Genomic DNA, 19,461 nt, shown 5'->3' on the forward strand with positions numbered 1-19,461 from the left:
GAATGTCTGTAGAAATTTATTTGTGATAAAGTGTGTATAAATATAAAACATACATTTATGTTTACTTCTGTACAGCAGACCTACAAGTACTGTGATTGTTAAACATATAACAACTTAAACTAGTGTGCAAACGGTACATTCTGTGATGAATGCGATGATGAAAGACAGGTCTAATTTCTATCCCTGTTATAAGCTTGTAGACAGGGTTCCCTTCCTGCTAGAGTGATATCGAGTTACAGTCATTCACATCAACCTCAGCATCCATCATTCAATCAGCCCAGTGCATTTAACACCTCAGGTCACAGCTCAAGTTCCCTCCACTGAAAATAATGGTTTATTTAGTGAAGGGAACTGCGTCAATGTTAGAACTAAATGCGGCAGAAGTATTACAGGAAATTTTGCTTCATCCACCTGTAATTTTTATTGTCTAATGATAAAAAGAAAATATTCAGGTTTTGGAATTATAGACAGGCTACATTATAGCCATGGTTAATATCATCTAAGAGTAAAACAGTGCCACCGTGTGACTTCATTAAGTACAACACCCGGTTCATCCACTTGAGACTTTAAAATGTACCTTTTGGAACCACGGCAAAGAAAAACTAAACTATCTACATTACTAGCTGCTTCCATGATATAACTCGTCTTCTGCATGTAATTTAATTAGGACCTCTTCCTTCCTGCACTCAGTGATGAATAAAAACATCCATGTTTATGAGCGTCTACACAGTAGCAGAAAGCAGTGATACAAGTTATCATGACCAACAAAAAGAGACAAAAAAAAAAAAAAAAAAAAAAAACACAAGATGACAAAGAGGAAAACTGGAGAAGAGGACTGCACACAATCACTTCACCACTACACACCGCTGTATGACACTCGTGTCATAATAATCCTCTGGGGAATGCTGGTAAAATATGAGGGAAGTAAATGAAGGAGGCGCTGGGTGTTGTAAGGCACAAGCATAGTGCAAATACTGTCTGGGATCCCAGATTGACTGGTTCAAGTTGAGAATCACTGGTGGTGGTGTGTACGGTCATCAGGTCGTTTGATATGAATCCTACGGACGCGCTCAATTCGTTCTCGCTCCTCATCCTCATCCAGGTGGTTAGATCGCCATGCAGGACCCCCTGTGGCCTCTAACAGAGCATTGTCTGGACCTCTGCCATCATGAGACTCATACAAAAGGATGTTGAGGGTCTCCTCGTAGATTCGAGCCTCTGGGAATTCAACCTAGGAAAAAAGTAAAGTGTTACTCAAGAGACAGGTTTATTTAGCCAAAATAACATAGCTCTATGCTTATGAAACTGCAAAGTACTCTGCAAAGAATATTTACCTTTGTCTGCTTCTTTTCAGTGGCATAAACAATAGAAGTGCAACACACTTCAGCAATTTTACGCCCCTGCCCATAAAAAGACCAGCAACAGATCTCATCCCCAATCACGTCTTTGATGAAGAGCACTCGCCCATTGAACCGCAACGACAGTTTGTCAAAAAGCTCAATATTCTTTAGCATGTTGTCATCAGAATTGCTGTGGAGGAAAGAAAGTTAAAAGAGAGGTCACTTATTATGATAACTGACTTGAGTGTATGTAACGACTTGATTTTTTTTATTTATTTTTTTATATCTAGACAAACTTGACCCCATGATCGGGCTCACCTGGTATATGAATACTTGTTGTTGCTTCTGTTATACAGCAGTTTGACTGTTGGCTGTGAAGACAACCAAGTTTTTAAAAAAAAGAAAAATCTAAATGAAAAATGTCGTGATTCTAAATGAGTTGCTGCACATTATATTACAGACATAGCATACCTTATTTGAGGTAGCAATCAGCCTCTGCTCCTCTTTGGATGACGTCATCAGAGGCACTTTACAAAGGGGTTCATATGTTTCCTTGTTCTGGAAAAAAGACATTTTTCCACTGAGAACATTACACAAACACACAAAACTGCTGCATACTGTTAATTTCACAGGATCCCATTCTGTTGGTACAGACTTACATGTGGAAAAAAAAAAAAAAAAAGAGAAACATAAAAAGGATGAAAACTTTTATTAAATGTATTAATTTTTTTCGCATGGAGCTGGACTCTCTAAAGGTGGTGTTAGAGAGGTAGATGTTGTTCAAGATAAGAACAATGCTGGACAATGCCTCCCACCCACTGCATGACGTGCTGGCCAGTCACAGGAACACGTTCAGTGAGAGACTGAAATTACCCAAATGCACCACTGAATGAAACAGGAAATCATTCCTGCCTGTGACTCTTTCTATACAATTCCTCCATGAAAAGTACAGTACAAACTGCAATAGTTCCACACTCTTATTATAACATCCTCTACAGAGAAAATTACACTTAATATTATAAGAAGGGAACCTCACTGCCAACTATAAATTTTTAATCTTGTGTGATATACTGTAATATTTATAATTAGAACTATGTGTATTTATTAGAGCTATTTTGTTATATTTTATAACTTTGTAATATATAGTATTATTTAATTTAGTTTAATTAGTTACTGTTATTACTGTCTTGGAGCCACTGTGACCACATAATTTCCTCTGGGGATTAATAAAGTATTCTGATTATGATAAGTTACCAAAGATAACCAATAAATTATTTGAAAAAATTAATTGCTGCAAAAGGTCTATATTTTTAAATCAACCACAAGTGTTACTAATCCTACGAAATGAGCCTCTGCACCTTTAATAATATCATTAGTGATGCCTGTGGACACCTGTTAAAAAGCTATTGTCAAAAAGAATTTTAATAAATATTTCTGCTGCTGTTTCCAGATAAAAACGAAAACAGATTTTGACTTGTAATTTTTGTTTGGTTAATTGGGTTTTTGTTTATAACACTTAATTTCATTCTTTAAAATACACAGACTAATGCTAGTCACATTTATGACTGCATTAAAAAGCAAAAAAAAAGACAACAGAACATTCATGGGAAAAGGGAGCTAATGAAGATTATGGTGGGAACATAGCATGTTTAACAAAAAGAGAATGTAGATTCCAAAATGTAAATTTTGTAATTTTAAATGTATCAGTAACTTTGCTGAAACTTAGTTACTTAACATTTACTCCAAAGGTAAGCAACTTTGTAATGATTGTACCTGCAAGGCAGCTGTGCATTCATCGGCAAGGCCTTGGACAAGATAATACTTGGCCTCAGCGAGGAGCTCCTCGGTTTCCCGTCGACTGTCTGGGAGTGGGACTGCGCCATCTCTAAGGTAGTTAAGGATTGTTCCAAAATGTTTCCCACACCGATCAATCAGGATCCAACCTATGGGTATCAAATGCCAAAACATCAGTAACAGTTTAACTGCAATGATGGAATAATTGATGCATATGATCAAGGTTTTACTAACAGCTCACCTTCACTATCTGTGAGGACCTCCATTCTCCCACTGAACATTGCTTTGAGCATTGTGTCCTGTTTAGTTAGTGTCTGCATTGTAGTGTAGTACAGTGCGCCACCCACATTCAACTTCACATATTTTGAGCTGGGGCTGGAGCTTTTGAAGGACGTAGTCCGGGTTGTAGCTGCCGGCACTGGCGAGCTCACCACGCTCTCTCCTGACATCTCTTCCTAGAACAATACAAAATACAACAAAGTCACACATGGATATCAGTGGATTAGACAATGAACTGTTACATTTTAATTATTGAATGTTCATTGTTTCTTTATTTTTTTCTAAAGGTGGTGACAGTAACACCGAACAGCACCTTTAAATGGCTAAGACAAATGAGTAATATCAGACTACATATACAATTGGAAAGATCAGTTTAATGGTAGTATTGTCCTAACATGTCTTGACAGTATGAAACTATAGATTGCTTCTGATTTAAGAATCAGGATGACAAAGAAAAGCAAAATTATATTTAGAGTGCCCCATTTATTGTTCTGGCAATGCACTCTGATATCTGAGAGCTAACAACTCTCAAAACCTGGAGAAAAGTAGTAGCCTTCTTAAGGGAGTAATGTAGGAAAATGCATAAACATAAACACATCAAAAATCTGTATCAGTGAAGTGCTTACTTCCTTTTGCTCATCTGCTAAGCTCCGTGTTCATAATCTAGATGTTATATTTGATTATTCTCTGGACTTTCATTTGCATGTCTAATCTATTTTATGGTCTTGTTTCTTTCATTTAAAGTAACATTTCGAAATCATCTCTACAGCTAAACAGGAGAAATTTTTTCATCCATTTGATTCATCATGCCTATACTGTAATGCCCTGCTTACCATCTTATATAAATCAACTCTGTCACACCTCCAAACAATAGAAGATACTGCAGCCAGACCTCTTAACACATCCAAGTAAGCAAGCTCACATTACTCTCACATTACCACTTTTATAGTTTCTCCATTGGCACCCAGTTGACTTCGAAACTCGTTTTAAAAGTCTCAGTTGCATACAGAGCACTAAATGGAGAAGTTCGAGACTATTTATCTCAGCTTCTTACTAAAGATCCTGTAGGCTTAAAATGTATTAGTTGTCCCTCGTACAAGACTGGAGACAATAGGGTGGTTGCGGGAACTGAGCCTTGTAGCAACCACTCCAGCTAGCATTATCTGACTTTCTTTTAGAAAGCGATTTTCTGGGGCTTACTTTTGAGAATTTTAATTATTACTACAGTTTTTACTACGTGTTTTTGTTCATTGTGGCTTTGTCTCGTTATTTACTTTTTAATTTTCTACGTAGTTTAAAGGGAATGAGGGTGTGTGACATCATTTGACAGAAGCCCATGCATTGTCTTTTAATTTCTCAGCTATGAACACGCACTTTTGTTATATATCTAATATGCATTTAACTACATTAATATAAAGCGTCATTACATTTATACGGACTTTCGTAGTTGTTTCCAGTGAAACACTGGGCCGTATCCTTTAATCCAGCGAGTACAAATTTCATTTTAGCCAGCCCGGCTAATGAGCTAGTTAGCATTAAATAAAGTTATGGACATTGTTTTAAACCAACCAAAACATGATATACTACAACACGAACCATAAAATAGCATTCTTTATATTATATCGACAGCATGTCTATTAAATTAAAAAACAGAAAAACGACCATATTTACCATAGAACCCACAGCAAACTTCGTAATTGTAGCTTGCTAACGTCAGTCAGCTAACACCCACTTCCTTCCGGTGCGCTGCTGCGCAGTTATTAAAATGACGTCAACCGTCCGGAGTTGTGTTTAAAGGGGCAGGTGACATTTTTATGTTAAAGTGCAAAAGTGTCCCGGCAGTGATAAATGATAAATAAATAAAAACGCAGTAGTTTCCCTCAGCTCGCGTTACATCCCATCCGTTATACCCTAATATTGTTACTCGCATATTTGAAAAAAAAATGTTTTAATTACATTAAAATATTTCCGTTTTTTAAGGGGTAACAGGGATAATAGTCCCCCCTCCACCCACCCAACATACTGGGTTGTAGCTTTATTCAACGCCAGAAATACAAAGTCGCTGTTGTTACAATACCACCCAAGATAGCTTGCCACATAGCAGACATTTTATTAATACCGACTCTCGAATCGTGAGTTATAATTGGAGACAAACGCTACCCGGACTCATTTAATGCGACACAGGGGATTAATGGCTGCAGTCAATGTACTGATCTCCTCTCATTGTTTACATTTCGAAACGGTGTGTTCGCGGCGTTTGCGAGACTGTCATTGACATGAGATAAAATCTAAGCCCGCTGTGATGAGAAATATCTCGAAATTGATGTGAATAAATTCACCCGGATCAGTATTAATCCAGCAAGTAGCTAACTAGCCCTATGTGCTAACCAGCACTGCTCGATTTTTACTGTTTCGCTCCGGAGATGGCAAGTTAGCCTCCTTTTTAAATAAATAATTAAATAAATTTGCTCTTCTCCTGCATGGATCTCATGGACACCCAAATGACCGAGGAGCTATAGCGGAAGGTGAGCCCAAAGGACAGACAAAATCCTCTGAACTTAACTGTCGCAGGTAAGTTTACTGAAAACAACATAGATGTTGTCTTATCACAGACTTCTTAAAGAGCGGATGTTTTCGCTGGTACCACTGCCAAAATGCAATCAATAACTGCACATGCATAGTTTTTGTACAGCGGCCAAGCGATTTTGAATAATTTCTTCCCAGGGTGCACGATGTTTAGTGTACCTCAAAGCTCCAAGTCCGAGTTCCTGGACAAAGCCAGGCAGGCCAGAGAGGAGAGAAAGGGGCAGAAGGAGAAGGAGAGAGCAGCAATTATCATTCAAGCTCTGGTCAGAAGATTTATATGTCGCTGCAGGCTCCAGAAGCAAATAAGGTGATCGCTGGTTTCTTGTTGCAGATTTCTTAGAAAACTGTGATTTAAAGAGCTTGGTTCACTGCTTTTACCATAGATGCAATGAGTGAATATTATATTCATTGCGTGTGTGTGTGTGTTTCCCCTCTTCTCTAAACAGGAAAGAGATTGATGACTACTTTCAAGCTTCTGAAACTGGGACATCTAAAAGAAATGCACTTTCAATTTTCAAAATTGCTCGCAAATTACTATTCATATATTGCCAAGAGGATAAGATGGTGAGTTACCAGCTATACAAGTATTTAAATCAATACGTTAATAATAACCATTGTCATATAGCTGGTAAAAATAAGTTGAGATTCATATCTGCACTTACCATTATTGACACTTTTGACAGACCCTTGAGGGTTCTGTAAACTTAGCAGTAGTAGTTTATACACATGTCATTTGCTCTGCAATTCAAGTGGCTCTTATTTTGTTTTTCAGAGGTTTGAGAAGCTCTGTCGTGCTATCCTAGCCAGCATGGAGGTTGAAAATGAACCTAAGGTAAACATGCATGCGTTTAAAGTCTCTTCATGCTGAAAACTTTTTCAATCATATTCTCATCTTAATGGCTTTTTGGCTGTTTGGCCCTCAGGTGTGGTATGTTTCCTTGGCTCTGTCCAAAGACCTCACTATTCCCTGGCTCAAACAGATAAAAGATGTGCTTTGGACTTGCTGTCAACTGCTGAAAAATTTAAAGGTTAGTCTTAATTTAAAGCTCGAAAATAGGTTTTGATATTCATTTTATCACTATAAATGTGCAATAATAAAAATAACTGCGTGTTTTGTGATTTCCAGCCTGACATACTTCAGGACAACAAACTGGTGACACTGTACCTCACCATGCTAGTAACCTTCACAGACACATCAACCTGGCGGATAGTCAGGGGAAAGGGTAAGCCTGAAGTCAAGCTTTGGAAAATGTTTCATGGTCTTGCTTTTTGCAAGGAAGAAAAATATAATTTCCTCTGAATATTTTAGGTGAGGCTCTCAGGCCTGCTTTGACAAGGATTTGTGAAAATATTATGGGCCACCTCAATCAAAAGGGATTTTACTCAATACTGCAGGTTCAGTATTACGACTCATTTGCTCATTTTTATGAAGATATGCGTTGAAATAGTGTGACATTGCCTTTCTTCTGAAATGCAAGGCTCACTGTATGTCAGCTTTTCTTCTTTAGATCTTGCTGACCAATGGCTTGGCTCGTTCTAAACCGTCTCTGTCCAAAGGCACTCTGACAGCCATTTTCACTTTGTCATTAAGGTAAGCTAATATTTCACCTTTAATTAAGTAGAGGAGACATGTTAATTGCTGTTGTGTTATGTCTGTTTGTTCTGTTTATAAATTAAATTTTTGTTTTCAGGCTACGTTTGTAACTAAATCAAGTATTTTTCAGGCCCGTCATTGCTGCTCACTTTTCTGAGAATCTGCTGAGATCATTCCTCATCCACATCATGTCAGTCCCAGCCATCATAACCCACCTCAGTGGGCTTACTCCAGAGGTAAAAGCACTGTGATGTGTGTTTTTCATTGCATAGTGAGACAATGTAATAAAATGTAAGGAAGTATTTATTAATATTTTCTTTGCCTTGACAGTGCATGGCATCTATCCAGACGCATGACCTGCTGCGGAAATTCATTCTGTTTCTCAGTAGAGAAGAACAGTGTTCGGATATCTGTGTGTGTCTTGAGGGCAGCCACACACTGTGTCTACTAGGTATAGTATTTTGGTTCAAAGAATTGTGCACATTCAGTCAGTTGCATCTTGTGTACAAATTAATAAACAACTAAGTAATATCTATTTAAATGTCTCCTTCTCATTTTTGATAGGAAACCTAATTCACTTAGGCTACCTTAATGAGAAAGTGCTTGAAGAGGAGGCCAACCACTTTGTGAAGGACCTGACTGACATGCTGTCCTACTGCCAGAGATATGTATCCCAGAAGAAGTCCAACCTAACTCACTGGCACCAAGTGCTGGGCTGGTTCTCGCAAACTGTGGACTATGGGTAAGTTAAATTCTTCATGTTTGTTTAAATCATATGAATAAGTTCATATTCACTTGGAATAGTGATCCCCAAAGCTTCAATTCAAAACTTAGACAGTATATTAAGCTAACATATATGGCTGGCTCATTTCACATACCTAAGGAGGTATGGAGATGTCTAGAAGAAAGGGCACTGGACTTTTTAACCTGATTGTTTAAGACAATCTTGGAGAGTGAAAGGACACCTGAGTGAAGTGCAATGGAGAACCGATTTTCAAGGACAAAAGTGCAAAGTTGTAGCAACAACAGAGGGATAGAGTTGATGATCCTATCTCTCTGACAGATCTTTTATGGTGAGTATGGATACATGCTCCTCTAAGAGCCATAAAATGACATGTGGTGTGCCTCAAGGGTCGGTTCTAGGCCCTGTACTTTTTAATTTGTATATGTTGCCTCTCGGCAGTGTCATCAGGAGGCATGGAGTGAACTTCCACAGTTACGCTGATGACACGCAGCTGTACATCTCCGTGTCTCCTGATGACACCAGACCAATGGATGCCCTTTTTAACTGTATCTTGGATATAAGATCTTGGATGGCAGAAAACTTTTTACAGCTTAACCAGGACAAAACTGAAGTTTTAATTGTCGGTCCTGAGGCTCAGAGAGAGAAACTCTTGTCTAAATTAGAGGCATTTTCACTATGTCCTTCGCTACAAGTGAAAAACCTGGGTGTTATTTTTGACTCTGAGCTTGGTTTTATCCCACATGTTAAACATGTAACCAAAATTGGATTTTATCATCTAAAAAATATAGCCAGAGTCCGCCCTATTCTCTCTCGGGCCAACACGGAGATGCTGATGCATGCTTTTATTACCAGTCGCATTGATTACTGTAATGCCCTGCTCTCTGGTCTTCCTAAGAAGAATATTTCAACTTTACAACTCTTGCAAAACTCGGCAGCTCGTGTGCTGACGAAGACCAGAGGGCGGGCCCACATTACACCGGTTTTAGAATCGCTGCACTGGCTCCCCGTGTGTTTCAGGATCGATTTTAAAGTTCTTTTATTGGTTTTTAAATGTCTTAATGGTCTTGGGCCTTCTTATCTCTCAGATCTGCTTTTACTAGGGGTGCAACGATACACAAAATTCACGGTTCGGTTCGGTTCGATACTTTGGTGTCACGGTTCGATATTTTTTCGATACAAAAAAATGTTCATGCATTTTTAATTTGTCATTTATTAAAATTATAAATATATATTTTAACTCAAAAGTACAGTTTTTAAATTTAACCCTAACCCTTGTGCGTGTTTTTTATTTTGACAGCGAATGCGCACCTGCGGACCACTTATGTGCAGCCCTGGTTATTTAGCTCATCATATCGCAGCCACAGAAATTCTTTTGTCCATGAAACCATAAAGCTGCACTTTCTTTTTGCCTTATAGTCTGATTTGTCATAACTTCTCTGTTTTGTGGTAAGCTTTTCTTTGGCTGTCACTTCTTCACCCTGACCTGTCTTATTTGGCTCAGCAGAACTGAAATGCTTTTACACACGCACTCACATAAGCTCAGCGATTCTCTGCGCGATCAACCTCTCACATGTGTAAGCTGCGGGAGATTTCACTTGTCATGTTTGCATAGTAAGCTAACGATTAATAAGACGATGTCAGAGGAATTGGTGCACAAATTATCATCACTCACAGATCAGTGCTGTTGCTCTCTATACACAGTTCGCACGATTGCAAAGTGAAAGCAAAAAAACAAGCGCAAATTCAAACGCGACTTCAATATGTCACATATTGACAGTGGCTCACCGATGCCAATGACATAATTACCCAGCTACATTTCTGAAAGAATGCAAAAGCATTGACATATATTTTTCCTACAATAGCCCGACGGGCAGGGAAGAGAAAGATTTTGGTAGCCCGACTGAAAAAAATCGCTAGCTCCAGGACGTCGGGCTAGCGATATTGCAAGCCCTGTATCTGATTGAGGAATCACTCATCTTTGGAAAAGAGAGTTTATTACAGAGAAATGGCTCTTTCCAAAATAAAAGCTATACTATCCGCTTCTTCTGGGCTATATTCTCAGCAGCATAAGGAGAATCATGTGCTAACAGCTGTCTAAATGACTCGGCTAAAGTTAGTAGCATGCTTGCTTTTTTTTGTCTGCTTCCACTTGTCTTTGCACTAGGATGATGTCGGCGTAAATGTGCAGTCATATTCGTTGTGTTCCCACTAGTGCTTTCAGGTTAATCTCGTTGAAATGACCTTAACGCCACAACACGGCAAATCGTTAACGAGCTACCGCCGATCGCTCCGTGCATGGGGCTAGACGGCCAACACGTTAACGAGCTAACTGCGCTAACACACTAGTTCCCACCCATGTAATTGAGCATTGCATGGCACATCCAACATACTGTTTTACTTTAGTCCATGACTCGCTTACCTTCAGGGTCATACCTCACATGAAAACCAAAATAATTCCAAACGCCAGATCTGAATGAGGTTCAATTTGCCTGTTGCAAGGAGAGCTTAACTTCTGTCTTGCTAGCTTGCCCTGCGCTCTTCCTTCTGACTATGCTGTCTGTGTTGAGCGCTCAGTGGATCTGCGCTCGACAGTGCAGCCTAGGCGGAGTAGTCGAACACAGATTCACTGAGCGCTCAACACAGACAGCATCGTCAGAAGGAAAATTGATAAAATAAATTACAAATGTTGTATTGTTCGATACATATGCGTACCGAACCGAAAGCACTGTATCGAACGGTTCAATATCGATACGAATATCGTTGCACCCCTAGCTTTTACCATACGAACCCTCGCGGACCCTGAGGTCCTCTGGTACTGGCCTTTTGATTGTCCCTAAAGTCAGGACACATACTCACGGAGAGGCAGCTTTCAGTGGTATGGTCCTCGTCTGTGGAACAGCCTGCCGGAGGAGCTCAGGGCCGCAGAGAACGTACATGTTTTTAAGAACAGGCTCAAGACCCACCTTTTTAATTTAGCTTTTACTTAGCGTTTATTTATTTTTTATGCTTATTTATTCTATCCTGTCATTCTATTATTAATTTAGGATTTACCTAATATTTTTTGATTTTATTCTTATTCATTTTTTAATCTTCTTACTCTATTTATATTTATATTTATATTGTATCCTGTTCTTATTTATTTTATCATTTTACCCTGTATATATCGTATTGCGTCATATCTCCAGTGTTTCCTCGGAGGGCGCTCTCTGCACCGGGGCTGTTATTGACCGTGGCTCCTGGGTCTCTGGGGTCCTCTCAGCCTGGTTGGGGGGCTCCTTGGCCTCCCTCCTGCTGTGTGCCCAGCCCGGAGGCTGCGGTCTGTGACCGGCTCCCGGTGCAGACGGCTCTCTGTTATAATGTTTCCTCACTTGGCTCATGCGAGCCCAGCCCAATTTTTACTCTTTAAGTGTGCGCGTGTGTGTATGTGTGTGTGGGTGGGGGTGGGGGGATATATGTGTATTGAGAGTGTGGGGAGTGAGTTGGAGGGTGGGGTGGGCTGCTTTTAACTATGTAAAGCACTTTGTGCTACATTTTTTCTGTATGAAAAGTGCTTTATGAATAAAGATTGATTGATTGATTGATGAGCCGTGGCATGAATATGTGGGGAAAAGATGTTGAAGCTAGTTTAAGAAGAGCCTTGATGATCAACGAGCAGCAGTATGGCTTCATGCTGAGAAAGAGCACTTTCCCTTTATGTGATTAATACATTATGTATATAGTCCGTGAAGAAAATAAACATGAAACAATCTATCATACACATGCAATGTTTGCTTTGAAAGTGTTGATGGTGAAGTATAGAGAAGATCAGAAGGAGTTGTGCTTTGTTTTTGTGGATCTGGGGAAATCATATAATAGGGTACCAAGAGAGGAAATGTAGTACTGCACGAAGAAATCAGAATAGGCAGAGAGGTATATGAGGGTGGTGCAGTGGTAGGAGTTACAGATCGGTTCAAAGTAGGAGTGGGATTACTTCTGGCACAGGAATCCCAGAATCTGAGCCTTTTCTGGTTTGCGGTGGTGATGGATGGACTGACAGATGATCTCTGGCAAGAGTCTGCATGATGTTTGAAGATGGCATTGTGATCTGTAGTGAGTGCAAGGAGACAGGTGGTAAGATGAAGCTACAAGAAGTAGAGATAGTGAAGCTAAATTTAAATACGTGGGTTCAACCATCCAACGAGAGAACAGGTGAAGCTGGAGGTGACAGAGTTGAAGATATTAAATTTTAATTGGGAGTGACCAGGATAGAGAAGATTAGAGGGACAAGTCAGGTAGAGCAGTTTGAAGAAAGGCATGGCTGAGGTGGTTTGGAAGTGTGCAGAAGAGGGATATAGATATACAGGACAAAGGACGGTAAAGATGGAGCTGCCAGGTAGGAGGAAAAGAGGAACATCGCAAAGAAGATTCATGGATGTCATGAAGGAGGACGAGTTGAGGGTTGGTGTGACAGAGGAGGATACTCGAGATAGGGTGAGATGGAGGTAGATGATCTTCTTTGTCGACCCTTGAAGCGAGCAACCAAAAGAAGAAGAAAATATGTCTACATGTTTGTATTCTTGCATACTTTCACTTTTCTTTTGCTAAAAAAATGATGAAAGAAATGGTGTACTTAACTATTTTTCTCCCACCTGCCTTATTTGTCTTCTGTTCTCTGCAGTCTTAATGAGTCAATGCCCTTGGTAACAAAACAGCTTCAGCACCTGTGGGGCGTACCTGTTATTAGAACTCTTTTCAGTGACGTCCTTTCTAAAAAGCTGGAGAGTCAGGAGCCCACTCCCCCACCACCACAACCTAGCACTTCACAAAATAACCTACCAGTTAAAAGTAAGTTCCTAAGTTCTGTTGTGATATTTTTAAGTAAGCACAATGTTTATTTTTTAATAAATGTTTTGAATACTTTTTGAACTCCTGTGTCTCTGTTTTTTTTTCTTTTTTTTAAGACCTTTTCAAACGAGCATTTCAGAAGTCAGCCTCCGTGCGTAACATCCTGAAACCAGTCGGGGGGAAGCGGGTCGACTCAGCTGAAGTTCAGAAAGTGTGCAGCATCTGTGTGCTCTACCAGACCGCACTGTCTACACTGACGCAAATACGCCTCCAGATACTCACTGGTCAGTCCAAAGAACTGGTATTTTATCTAAACTTGAAAGTACGAAGGATACAATACTCAGTCTCTGCTCATTCTGGGTTTTTTTTAAAGGTCTTACACATCTTGATGACCTTTTGCCCAAACTTTGGGCTTTCATCTGTGAGCTGGGTCCTCAGGGAGGCCTCAAACTCTTCATGGAGTGTCTGAACAATGACACCGAAGAGTCAAAACAGCTCCTTGCTATGCTCATGCTCTTCTGTGACTGCTCGCGGCACCTTATCACGTAATTTCACAGATTATTTATTTACTTTCATTAGCCATGCTTTCTAAAAGGTGGTTGCAGCATTTTATGACACACCTTCAATGTGTTACAGAATTCTGGATGACATTGAAGTATATGAAGAACAAACGTCCTTCAAGATAGAGGAACTCGTTACTATCTCCTCTTTTCTGAACACATTTGTGTACAAGATGATATGGGATGGCATCTTAGGTGAGTGCGGTGTCACAATGGCACCTGTTACGCAGGTCATGCTTTCTTATTGAAACGTCTGTTGTGTATTTTGTGTTTAATAGAAAATGCAAAGGGAGAGAAACTGGAGTTGTTCCACAGTGTTCATGGCTGGCTGATGGTGCTTTATGAGCGAGACTGCAGGCGGAGGTTCACCCCTGACGACCACTGGCTGCGCAAGTAAATACAAACAGCATGACTAGCCTTGTGTTTCAGAATGACATGTTTACGTGATATATATATACATTTTTTTTATAAGCACATCTTTACATGTTGCTGCTGTTGCATTCAGGGATCTAAAGCCTAGCGTGTTGTTCCAAGAGTTGGAGAAAGGCAAGAAGAGAGCGCAGCTTTTACTCCAGTACATCCCACACGTTATCCCACATAAAAATGTGAGTAAATGTAATTCTTTCATTTATAGCAGTGATAGGGGGGTCAGTTGTGTAATTGTTTTTTCTCTCAATTTAGAGGGTGCTGCTGTTCAGGAACATTGTTACGAAGGAGAAAGAAAGCTTAGGACTGGTGGAAACGAGCTCTGCTTCGCCGCATGTCACCCATATTACCATTCGGCGCTCGCGGATGTTAGAGGTATGGCTTCAGCCAGTCAAATAGATTTACTTGGATGAAAGCAAATATATTGTTCCTTAATAAAACCAGGATTTCTCTGTCTTAAGGATGGATATGACCAACTGCGCCGGTTACCAGTGAATTCCATAAAAGGCGTAATTCGGGTGAAGTTTGTGAACGACCTGGGTGTGGATGAGGCTGGAATCGACCAGGATGGTGTCTTCAAGGAGTTTTTAGAGGAGATCATTAAGAAAGTCTTTAATCCTGCTCTCAACCTCTTTAAGGTAACTCAAACAAATAGTTGACATTCTTCAAACATGAAGACTTAAGTAGCGAAATTTCAGTGTGTTTTCTTTTTTTCCTGAATATGTTGTGATGATTGTTTGTTGTAGACCACAAGTGGAAACGAGAGGCTGTATCCTTCGCCCACCTCTTACATCCATGAGAACCATTTGCAGCTGTTTGAGTTTGTGGGGAAGATGCTCGGGAAAGCTATATATGAGGTACGTGTCATGTCTAAAATATACCATGTCTGTAAGATCTTTGAATACATTTCAAACAAAATGTTTGGTTGAGCTTCAGTGTTTCACTGTCACTTCTGCCTATTCAGGGCATTGTTGTGGACGTCCCTTTTGCCTCGTTCTTCCTTAGCCAAGTCTTGGGTCACCACCACAGCACTTTCTACAGCTCCATTGATGAGCTTCCCTCACTGGATTCAGAGTTTTACAAGAACCTCACTTCCATTAAGGTAACTACACACACTTCTGACTTTGTCTTTTTTGCAATTTGCAGCTCACGTTGTTGTATTTCAGTGTCTGATATCCAGGGCATATTTCACTTCTGATTTGTTTTCAGCGCTATGATGGAGATGTAGGGGATCTGGGGCTGACATTATCCTATGATGAGGATGTTATGGGGCAGGTAAGGATGGGATATGTTTATACATTTTAATTTATAAATATACAAAATACATTAGTTAAGAGTTAACTGTATGTTTCATTGTAGCTTGTCTGTCATGAGTTGATACCTGGGGGAAAAACCATGCCAGTTACCAATGAAAACAAGTATGTGCATTTAAATTCGGTAAAACAATAAAAGGATATGGAAGCACTTCATGTCTGAAATGTTGTTTTGTTGACTTTTTGTATTCTGTAGAATTCGCCAGTTATCTCGATGATGTTATCTTTGTCATGTCCTGCAGAATCAGCTACATCCACCTCATGGCCCACTTCCGCATGCACACACAAATTAAGGAGCAGACGGCTGCTTTCATCCGAGGCTTCCGCAGCATCATTAATCCGGAGTGGTTGCACATGTTTTCCACCCCTGAGGTTCAGCGTCTCATTTCAGGAGATAACGCGGAGATTGATCTAGATGACCTAAAGTATGTACCATTTTACCTTTTTGTCTTTTTTTTCGAATACGGAGGATGTCTTTTGCTTGTAGTACATGCTTTCTGTTTGTGCAAACAGTTAAATATGTTCATCATTCTCAGGAAACACACGGTCTACTATGGAGGTTTTCACAGCAGCCATCGTGTCATCATCTGGCTGTGGGACATCCTGTCCAGTGATTTCAGTGCTGAGGAGAGGGCTATGTTCCTCAAAGTAAGGTGTCATTTGTTGAGCCAGATATTTTTTTTTATCGGTGCCACAATAGTTTAACCATTTATTGTCTTTTTTTTTTTTTTAAATGTGTTTTCACAGTTTGTTACCAGCTGCTCAAGGCCACCTCTCCTAGGTTTTGCCTACCTCAAACCGCCTTTCTCCATCCGTTGTGTGGAAGTTTCAGATGATCAGGTAAGAAAAAAAGAGTTAGGAATATATATTTTTAGACACTAACACAGTATATAATACCACAGTTATATAACAAAAAGCAGTGCAAACTTTAAAGAAGGTATTCACATTTCATTTTAGATAAAAGGCTAAAGGCAATAGAAAGACAGGAAGGAAAAAGTAATGTAGAATCCCTGAAATGGCTTGTTATGTTAAGCAAACATCGTATATAAACAATAGTGGAGGTAGTGGGGTGGTATTATACGACAGAAGAAAGAAAGAGCTGGATGAGCTCTGATGTGCACAATTAAAATCTAGAGAGGGCTACAATTTCTATTCAGATTCAGCCTGGAGAGCCAAAGTTAAGCAGACAGTTGCCTGAATCATTTACATTAATTAGATTATGTTCTTAGTGGGATCGCTGTATTTCATTTGCTGAAGACAAAATTTAAGCTAACAAACACAAACTTCCCAGACAAATCATCACAAAGGAGGAAAGACATTGTTTGGTGATCTTAGCGAGTTTCAGCCTTGAAAGGTTCTCCATAAGCTGTTAAACATCAACATTTTATTTATGATTGTGTTTATTTGTCCTGATATATTTGATTGGAACTCCTGAAAATAAAGGACTGTGCACAAAGATGGCTGTCAAGCCTTCTGCTGTTGATTAAGTTAAACCTAAAGGTCTATACCAATATTATGTGCTGCTAGGTTAATTCCTGTGTATGATTGTGTCCTTGTGTTCTGATGAATTTGACATTTTCGCCAATGTGTGTAGGACACTGGGGACACCCTCGGCAGTGTCCTCCGGGGCTTCTTCACCATCCGAAAGAGGGAGCCTGGTGGGCGACTTCCGACTTCATCTACATGTTTCAACCTGCTCAAGCTCCCCAACTACAGCAAGAAAAGCATCCTACGTGACAAGCTGCGCTACGCTATCAGTATGAACACAGGCTTTGAGCTCTCCTAACTCTGTTGCATCAGGACAATCTGCACAGGAGGGCTGTATTATACAGTCTGATACCAAGCAAGAGGCTCAGCTTACCTGCGTTGGAGCCTTTAACATCAAAGGGGCATCACTCAAACAAAACAGGACTCTTGAAGGACCCTTTACTTCTTTTTTTGTCTCTTTTATAATCTGGATGAGCTCTAAGGGAGTGAGCTCCAGTTAAGCTGTGTCTCCCATCAAAAGGGGGATGCTGTTTCTGCAGAACAATCCAATTTCTAACATCTTCCTCTCTCTTTTTACCCCTCCAGAAACTGAGTATACATGTTTCTCAGGCTTAACAGAATAATGAGTCTAACACTCCCACTTTAAGCGAACTGGAAAGCAATACAGAAGCAATGCAAGCCATTACACACATTGTCGTCTCACTTGTGTAAAACTAAGCGATGCATTGTTACTTGTAAGCTTGGATTCCATTATCCCGGTACCCTACAGCTTATATTGAATGAGTCTTAATGTGTCTTTCCTGAACATGATGCTTCTCGTATAAGTGGAAGACAAATCAATGTTTTGTGTTCAGTCTCCTTGAAGGAGTGGTGGCTCATAACGCTGATCCTGTCCGTTACGTTATGTCCCGTTTTTAAGGAAAATCGTTTTTGAGCTCTGTCCCTTTTCTCCCCACTAAAAGACACTGGGTCCACCTGAGAGAGACGTTGGCCTTCTGGTTTTCATGTTCCCAGTAGATCTTAAAAACCAACAATCTGCCTCAGTTCCAGTGACGCAGCAAATAATCCCCTAAAAGGTTTGATCTTACTCTTCGATAAAAGAAAAAGAAAAGAAAGAAAGATGTCGTTTCTGTAGCATCAGTTACTTTTGACCAAAAGAACTGGAAATGTTTTGTCACTATTTGTGTTTGCAGCTGTTCCATGTTGCACAACTTCCACCTTAAAAACACGAAGAAAAGCAAAGCAAACCAGTCTTCTTACTCTGTGTATCTAATGCTAGGGAAAAAAATAAATCTCACTACACCTTGGATTAATGCCGAGTGCCTCACGAATCGTCGTCACCTGTTGCTCACACGCTTGACTGTGTTTCAACCGTAACCAATAACCACGATTTGGAAACAAGCCATAGAAATGTGGGGGCTATGGTCCTGGATATATTCTCTGCTTATAGGAGCAACACAGAGCGGAACCACTGTAATACCACAACAACCGCGGAGGGCTTCACTACAATGCTCTCTGATCTCTGTGGACTTTTGAAGCCATGCAGAAAAGAATGATGTCATGGACTGGTTCGTCAACCAAATGCGACCGCTTGACTTGATGATGTTCCCTTGGAAACGTTGCACACAATTTTGCTGTTTGCGGCAGTTGGGAGGGAGGGGGAAAGGGACATGAGAGTGAATGTGACTTTATAAGCTTAAATTTTTTTACCTTACACAGGGTTCATTTACAGCAGAAGGTCCAGGCACAGACTTTTGGTTATTTGGAGAAAAAAAAAGGACTGCATCATTAAAAGCGATAGAAGAAGAAGAAGAAGAAGAAGGAAAAAAGTCTAACCTAACAAAGTTCTTTATTATGCAAAAAAAAGTTTTGTCATGAATGAAAATTCAGATTTTTGTTAATATGTAACCATGTTTCTAAGAAGTTATATGATGGCCACTAACTCGTGAAAAAAAAAAGTGATTTATAATGAAAATGCAACCATTACATATATACACATAAGACTGGTTGTAATAAATTTATCTAATAATCTAATAATGTTGTTAAATGATGTTAAAATCAAACCTGACAAATCAGTTAAGGGGATCCTTAAAGTATTTGGGCAAGAACTGAAAGCACTGCAAATGGATTTATATGACACACTACTGCAACTGCTCACGAGTGTGTGTGTGCGTGTGTGTGTGCGTGGTAGTGTGCAAGAGTGGTGAAAGATACCTCACATGCTTGTCTGTCTCCCGATGAGGTGGCTCATCTGTTTAAATGATGTCAAGAGAAGACTTTGAGTGTACCAGTGATTGCTGATGCTGACTCTTTTAGTACAACAAATAAATAAATAAAAAGAAATTATCCCGGAAATGTTCTCAACCGCTCTTTGTAAGTTTTTTTTTTTGTTCCCCCTTTCTCTTTTTAAAAGTGAATGTCTAGGAATCTCGCTGCACTATAGTAAGGCGCATTATTGATTTAAAAAAATATCCCATGTAAGATTTGTCCATTTGTAAGATACCTCCTCATG

The 19,461-nt window shown here is 39.8% G+C and overlaps 2 protein-coding genes across 3 annotated transcripts; one reads left to right on the top strand and one right to left on the bottom strand.

Annotated features, from left to right (window-relative positions):
* Nucleotides 1-3: 3 nt before the first annotated feature.
* On the bottom strand, nt 4-10,784 carry kctd10 (potassium channel tetramerization domain containing 10). Of its 2 annotated transcripts, none has more exons than XM_085294300.1 (7): nt 10,758-10,784; nt 3,376-3,589; nt 3,114-3,283; nt 1,812-1,898; nt 1,659-1,711; nt 1,335-1,530; nt 4-1,231 (listed from the first exon to the last, which is right to left on the bottom strand). In XM_085294300.1, exons 1-7 carry the CDS (start codon nt 10,767-10,769, stop codon nt 1,013-1,015), a joined length of 951 nt encoding a protein of 316 aa, XP_085150426.1. In that variant the 5' UTR covers nt 10,770-10,784; the 3' UTR covers nt 4-1,012. The 2 variants fall into 2 exon arrangements, with proteins under 2 accessions (XP_085150426.1, XP_085150427.1); XM_085294301.1 differs by lacking the exon at nt 10,758-10,784 and adding an exon at nt 5,085-5,207.
* On the top strand, nt 5,448-19,304 carry ube3b (ubiquitin protein ligase E3B). Its single transcript, XM_085294297.1, has 27 exons — nt 5,448-5,984; nt 6,138-6,306; nt 6,446-6,563; nt 6,772-6,831; nt 6,923-7,027; nt 7,126-7,222; nt 7,309-7,394; nt 7,508-7,590; nt 7,724-7,829; nt 7,924-8,044; nt 8,158-8,335; nt 12,996-13,162; nt 13,279-13,446; nt 13,536-13,707; nt 13,799-13,917; nt 14,001-14,115; nt 14,228-14,327; nt 14,404-14,523; nt 14,610-14,786; nt 14,895-15,005; nt 15,113-15,250; nt 15,358-15,423; nt 15,508-15,566; nt 15,704-15,886; nt 15,998-16,109; nt 16,209-16,301; nt 17,056-19,304. Exons 2-27 carry the CDS (start codon nt 6,146-6,148, stop codon nt 17,245-17,247), a joined length of 3,207 nt encoding a protein of 1,068 aa, XP_085150423.1. The 5' UTR covers nt 5,448-5,984; nt 6,138-6,145; the 3' UTR covers nt 17,248-19,304.
* The last annotated feature ends 157 nt before the right edge of the window (nt 19,305-19,461 follow it).

Source organism: Mchenga conophoros, linkage group LG12, assembly GCF_057382185.1.
Source record: "Mchenga conophoros isolate Kocher_MC1m ecotype Shallow Benthic linkage group LG12, M_conophoros_male_GT1.1, whole genome shotgun sequence".
Taxonomy (NCBI): domain Eukaryota; kingdom Metazoa; phylum Chordata; class Actinopteri; order Cichliformes; family Cichlidae; genus Mchenga; species Mchenga conophoros.

Bases quoted from the DNA above. Each gene is read 5' to 3' on its own strand.
- kctd10 (XM_085294300.1), bottom strand. The intron at 1,899-3,113 runs GTACAATCATTA...TCTTTTTTCCAG, and splicing joins AATGCACAGCTGCCTTGCAG to AACAAGGAAACATATGAACC. The intron at 1,712-1,811 runs GTATGCTATGTC...TTGTCTTCACAG, and splicing joins TGATTGCTACCTCAAATAAG to CCAACAGTCAAACTGCTGTA.
- ube3b (XM_085294297.1), top strand. From the start codon at position 6,146: ATGTTTAGTGTACCTCAAAGCTCCAAGTCCGAGTTCCTGGACAAAGCC. The intron at 6,564-6,771 runs GTGAGTTACCAG...TTTGTTTTTCAG, and splicing joins ATTGCCAAGAGGATAAGATG to AGGTTTGAGAAGCTCTGTCG. The intron at 7,591-7,723 runs GTAAGCTAATAT...AGTATTTTTCAG, and splicing joins ATTTTCACTTTGTCATTAAG to GCCCGTCATTGCTGCTCACT.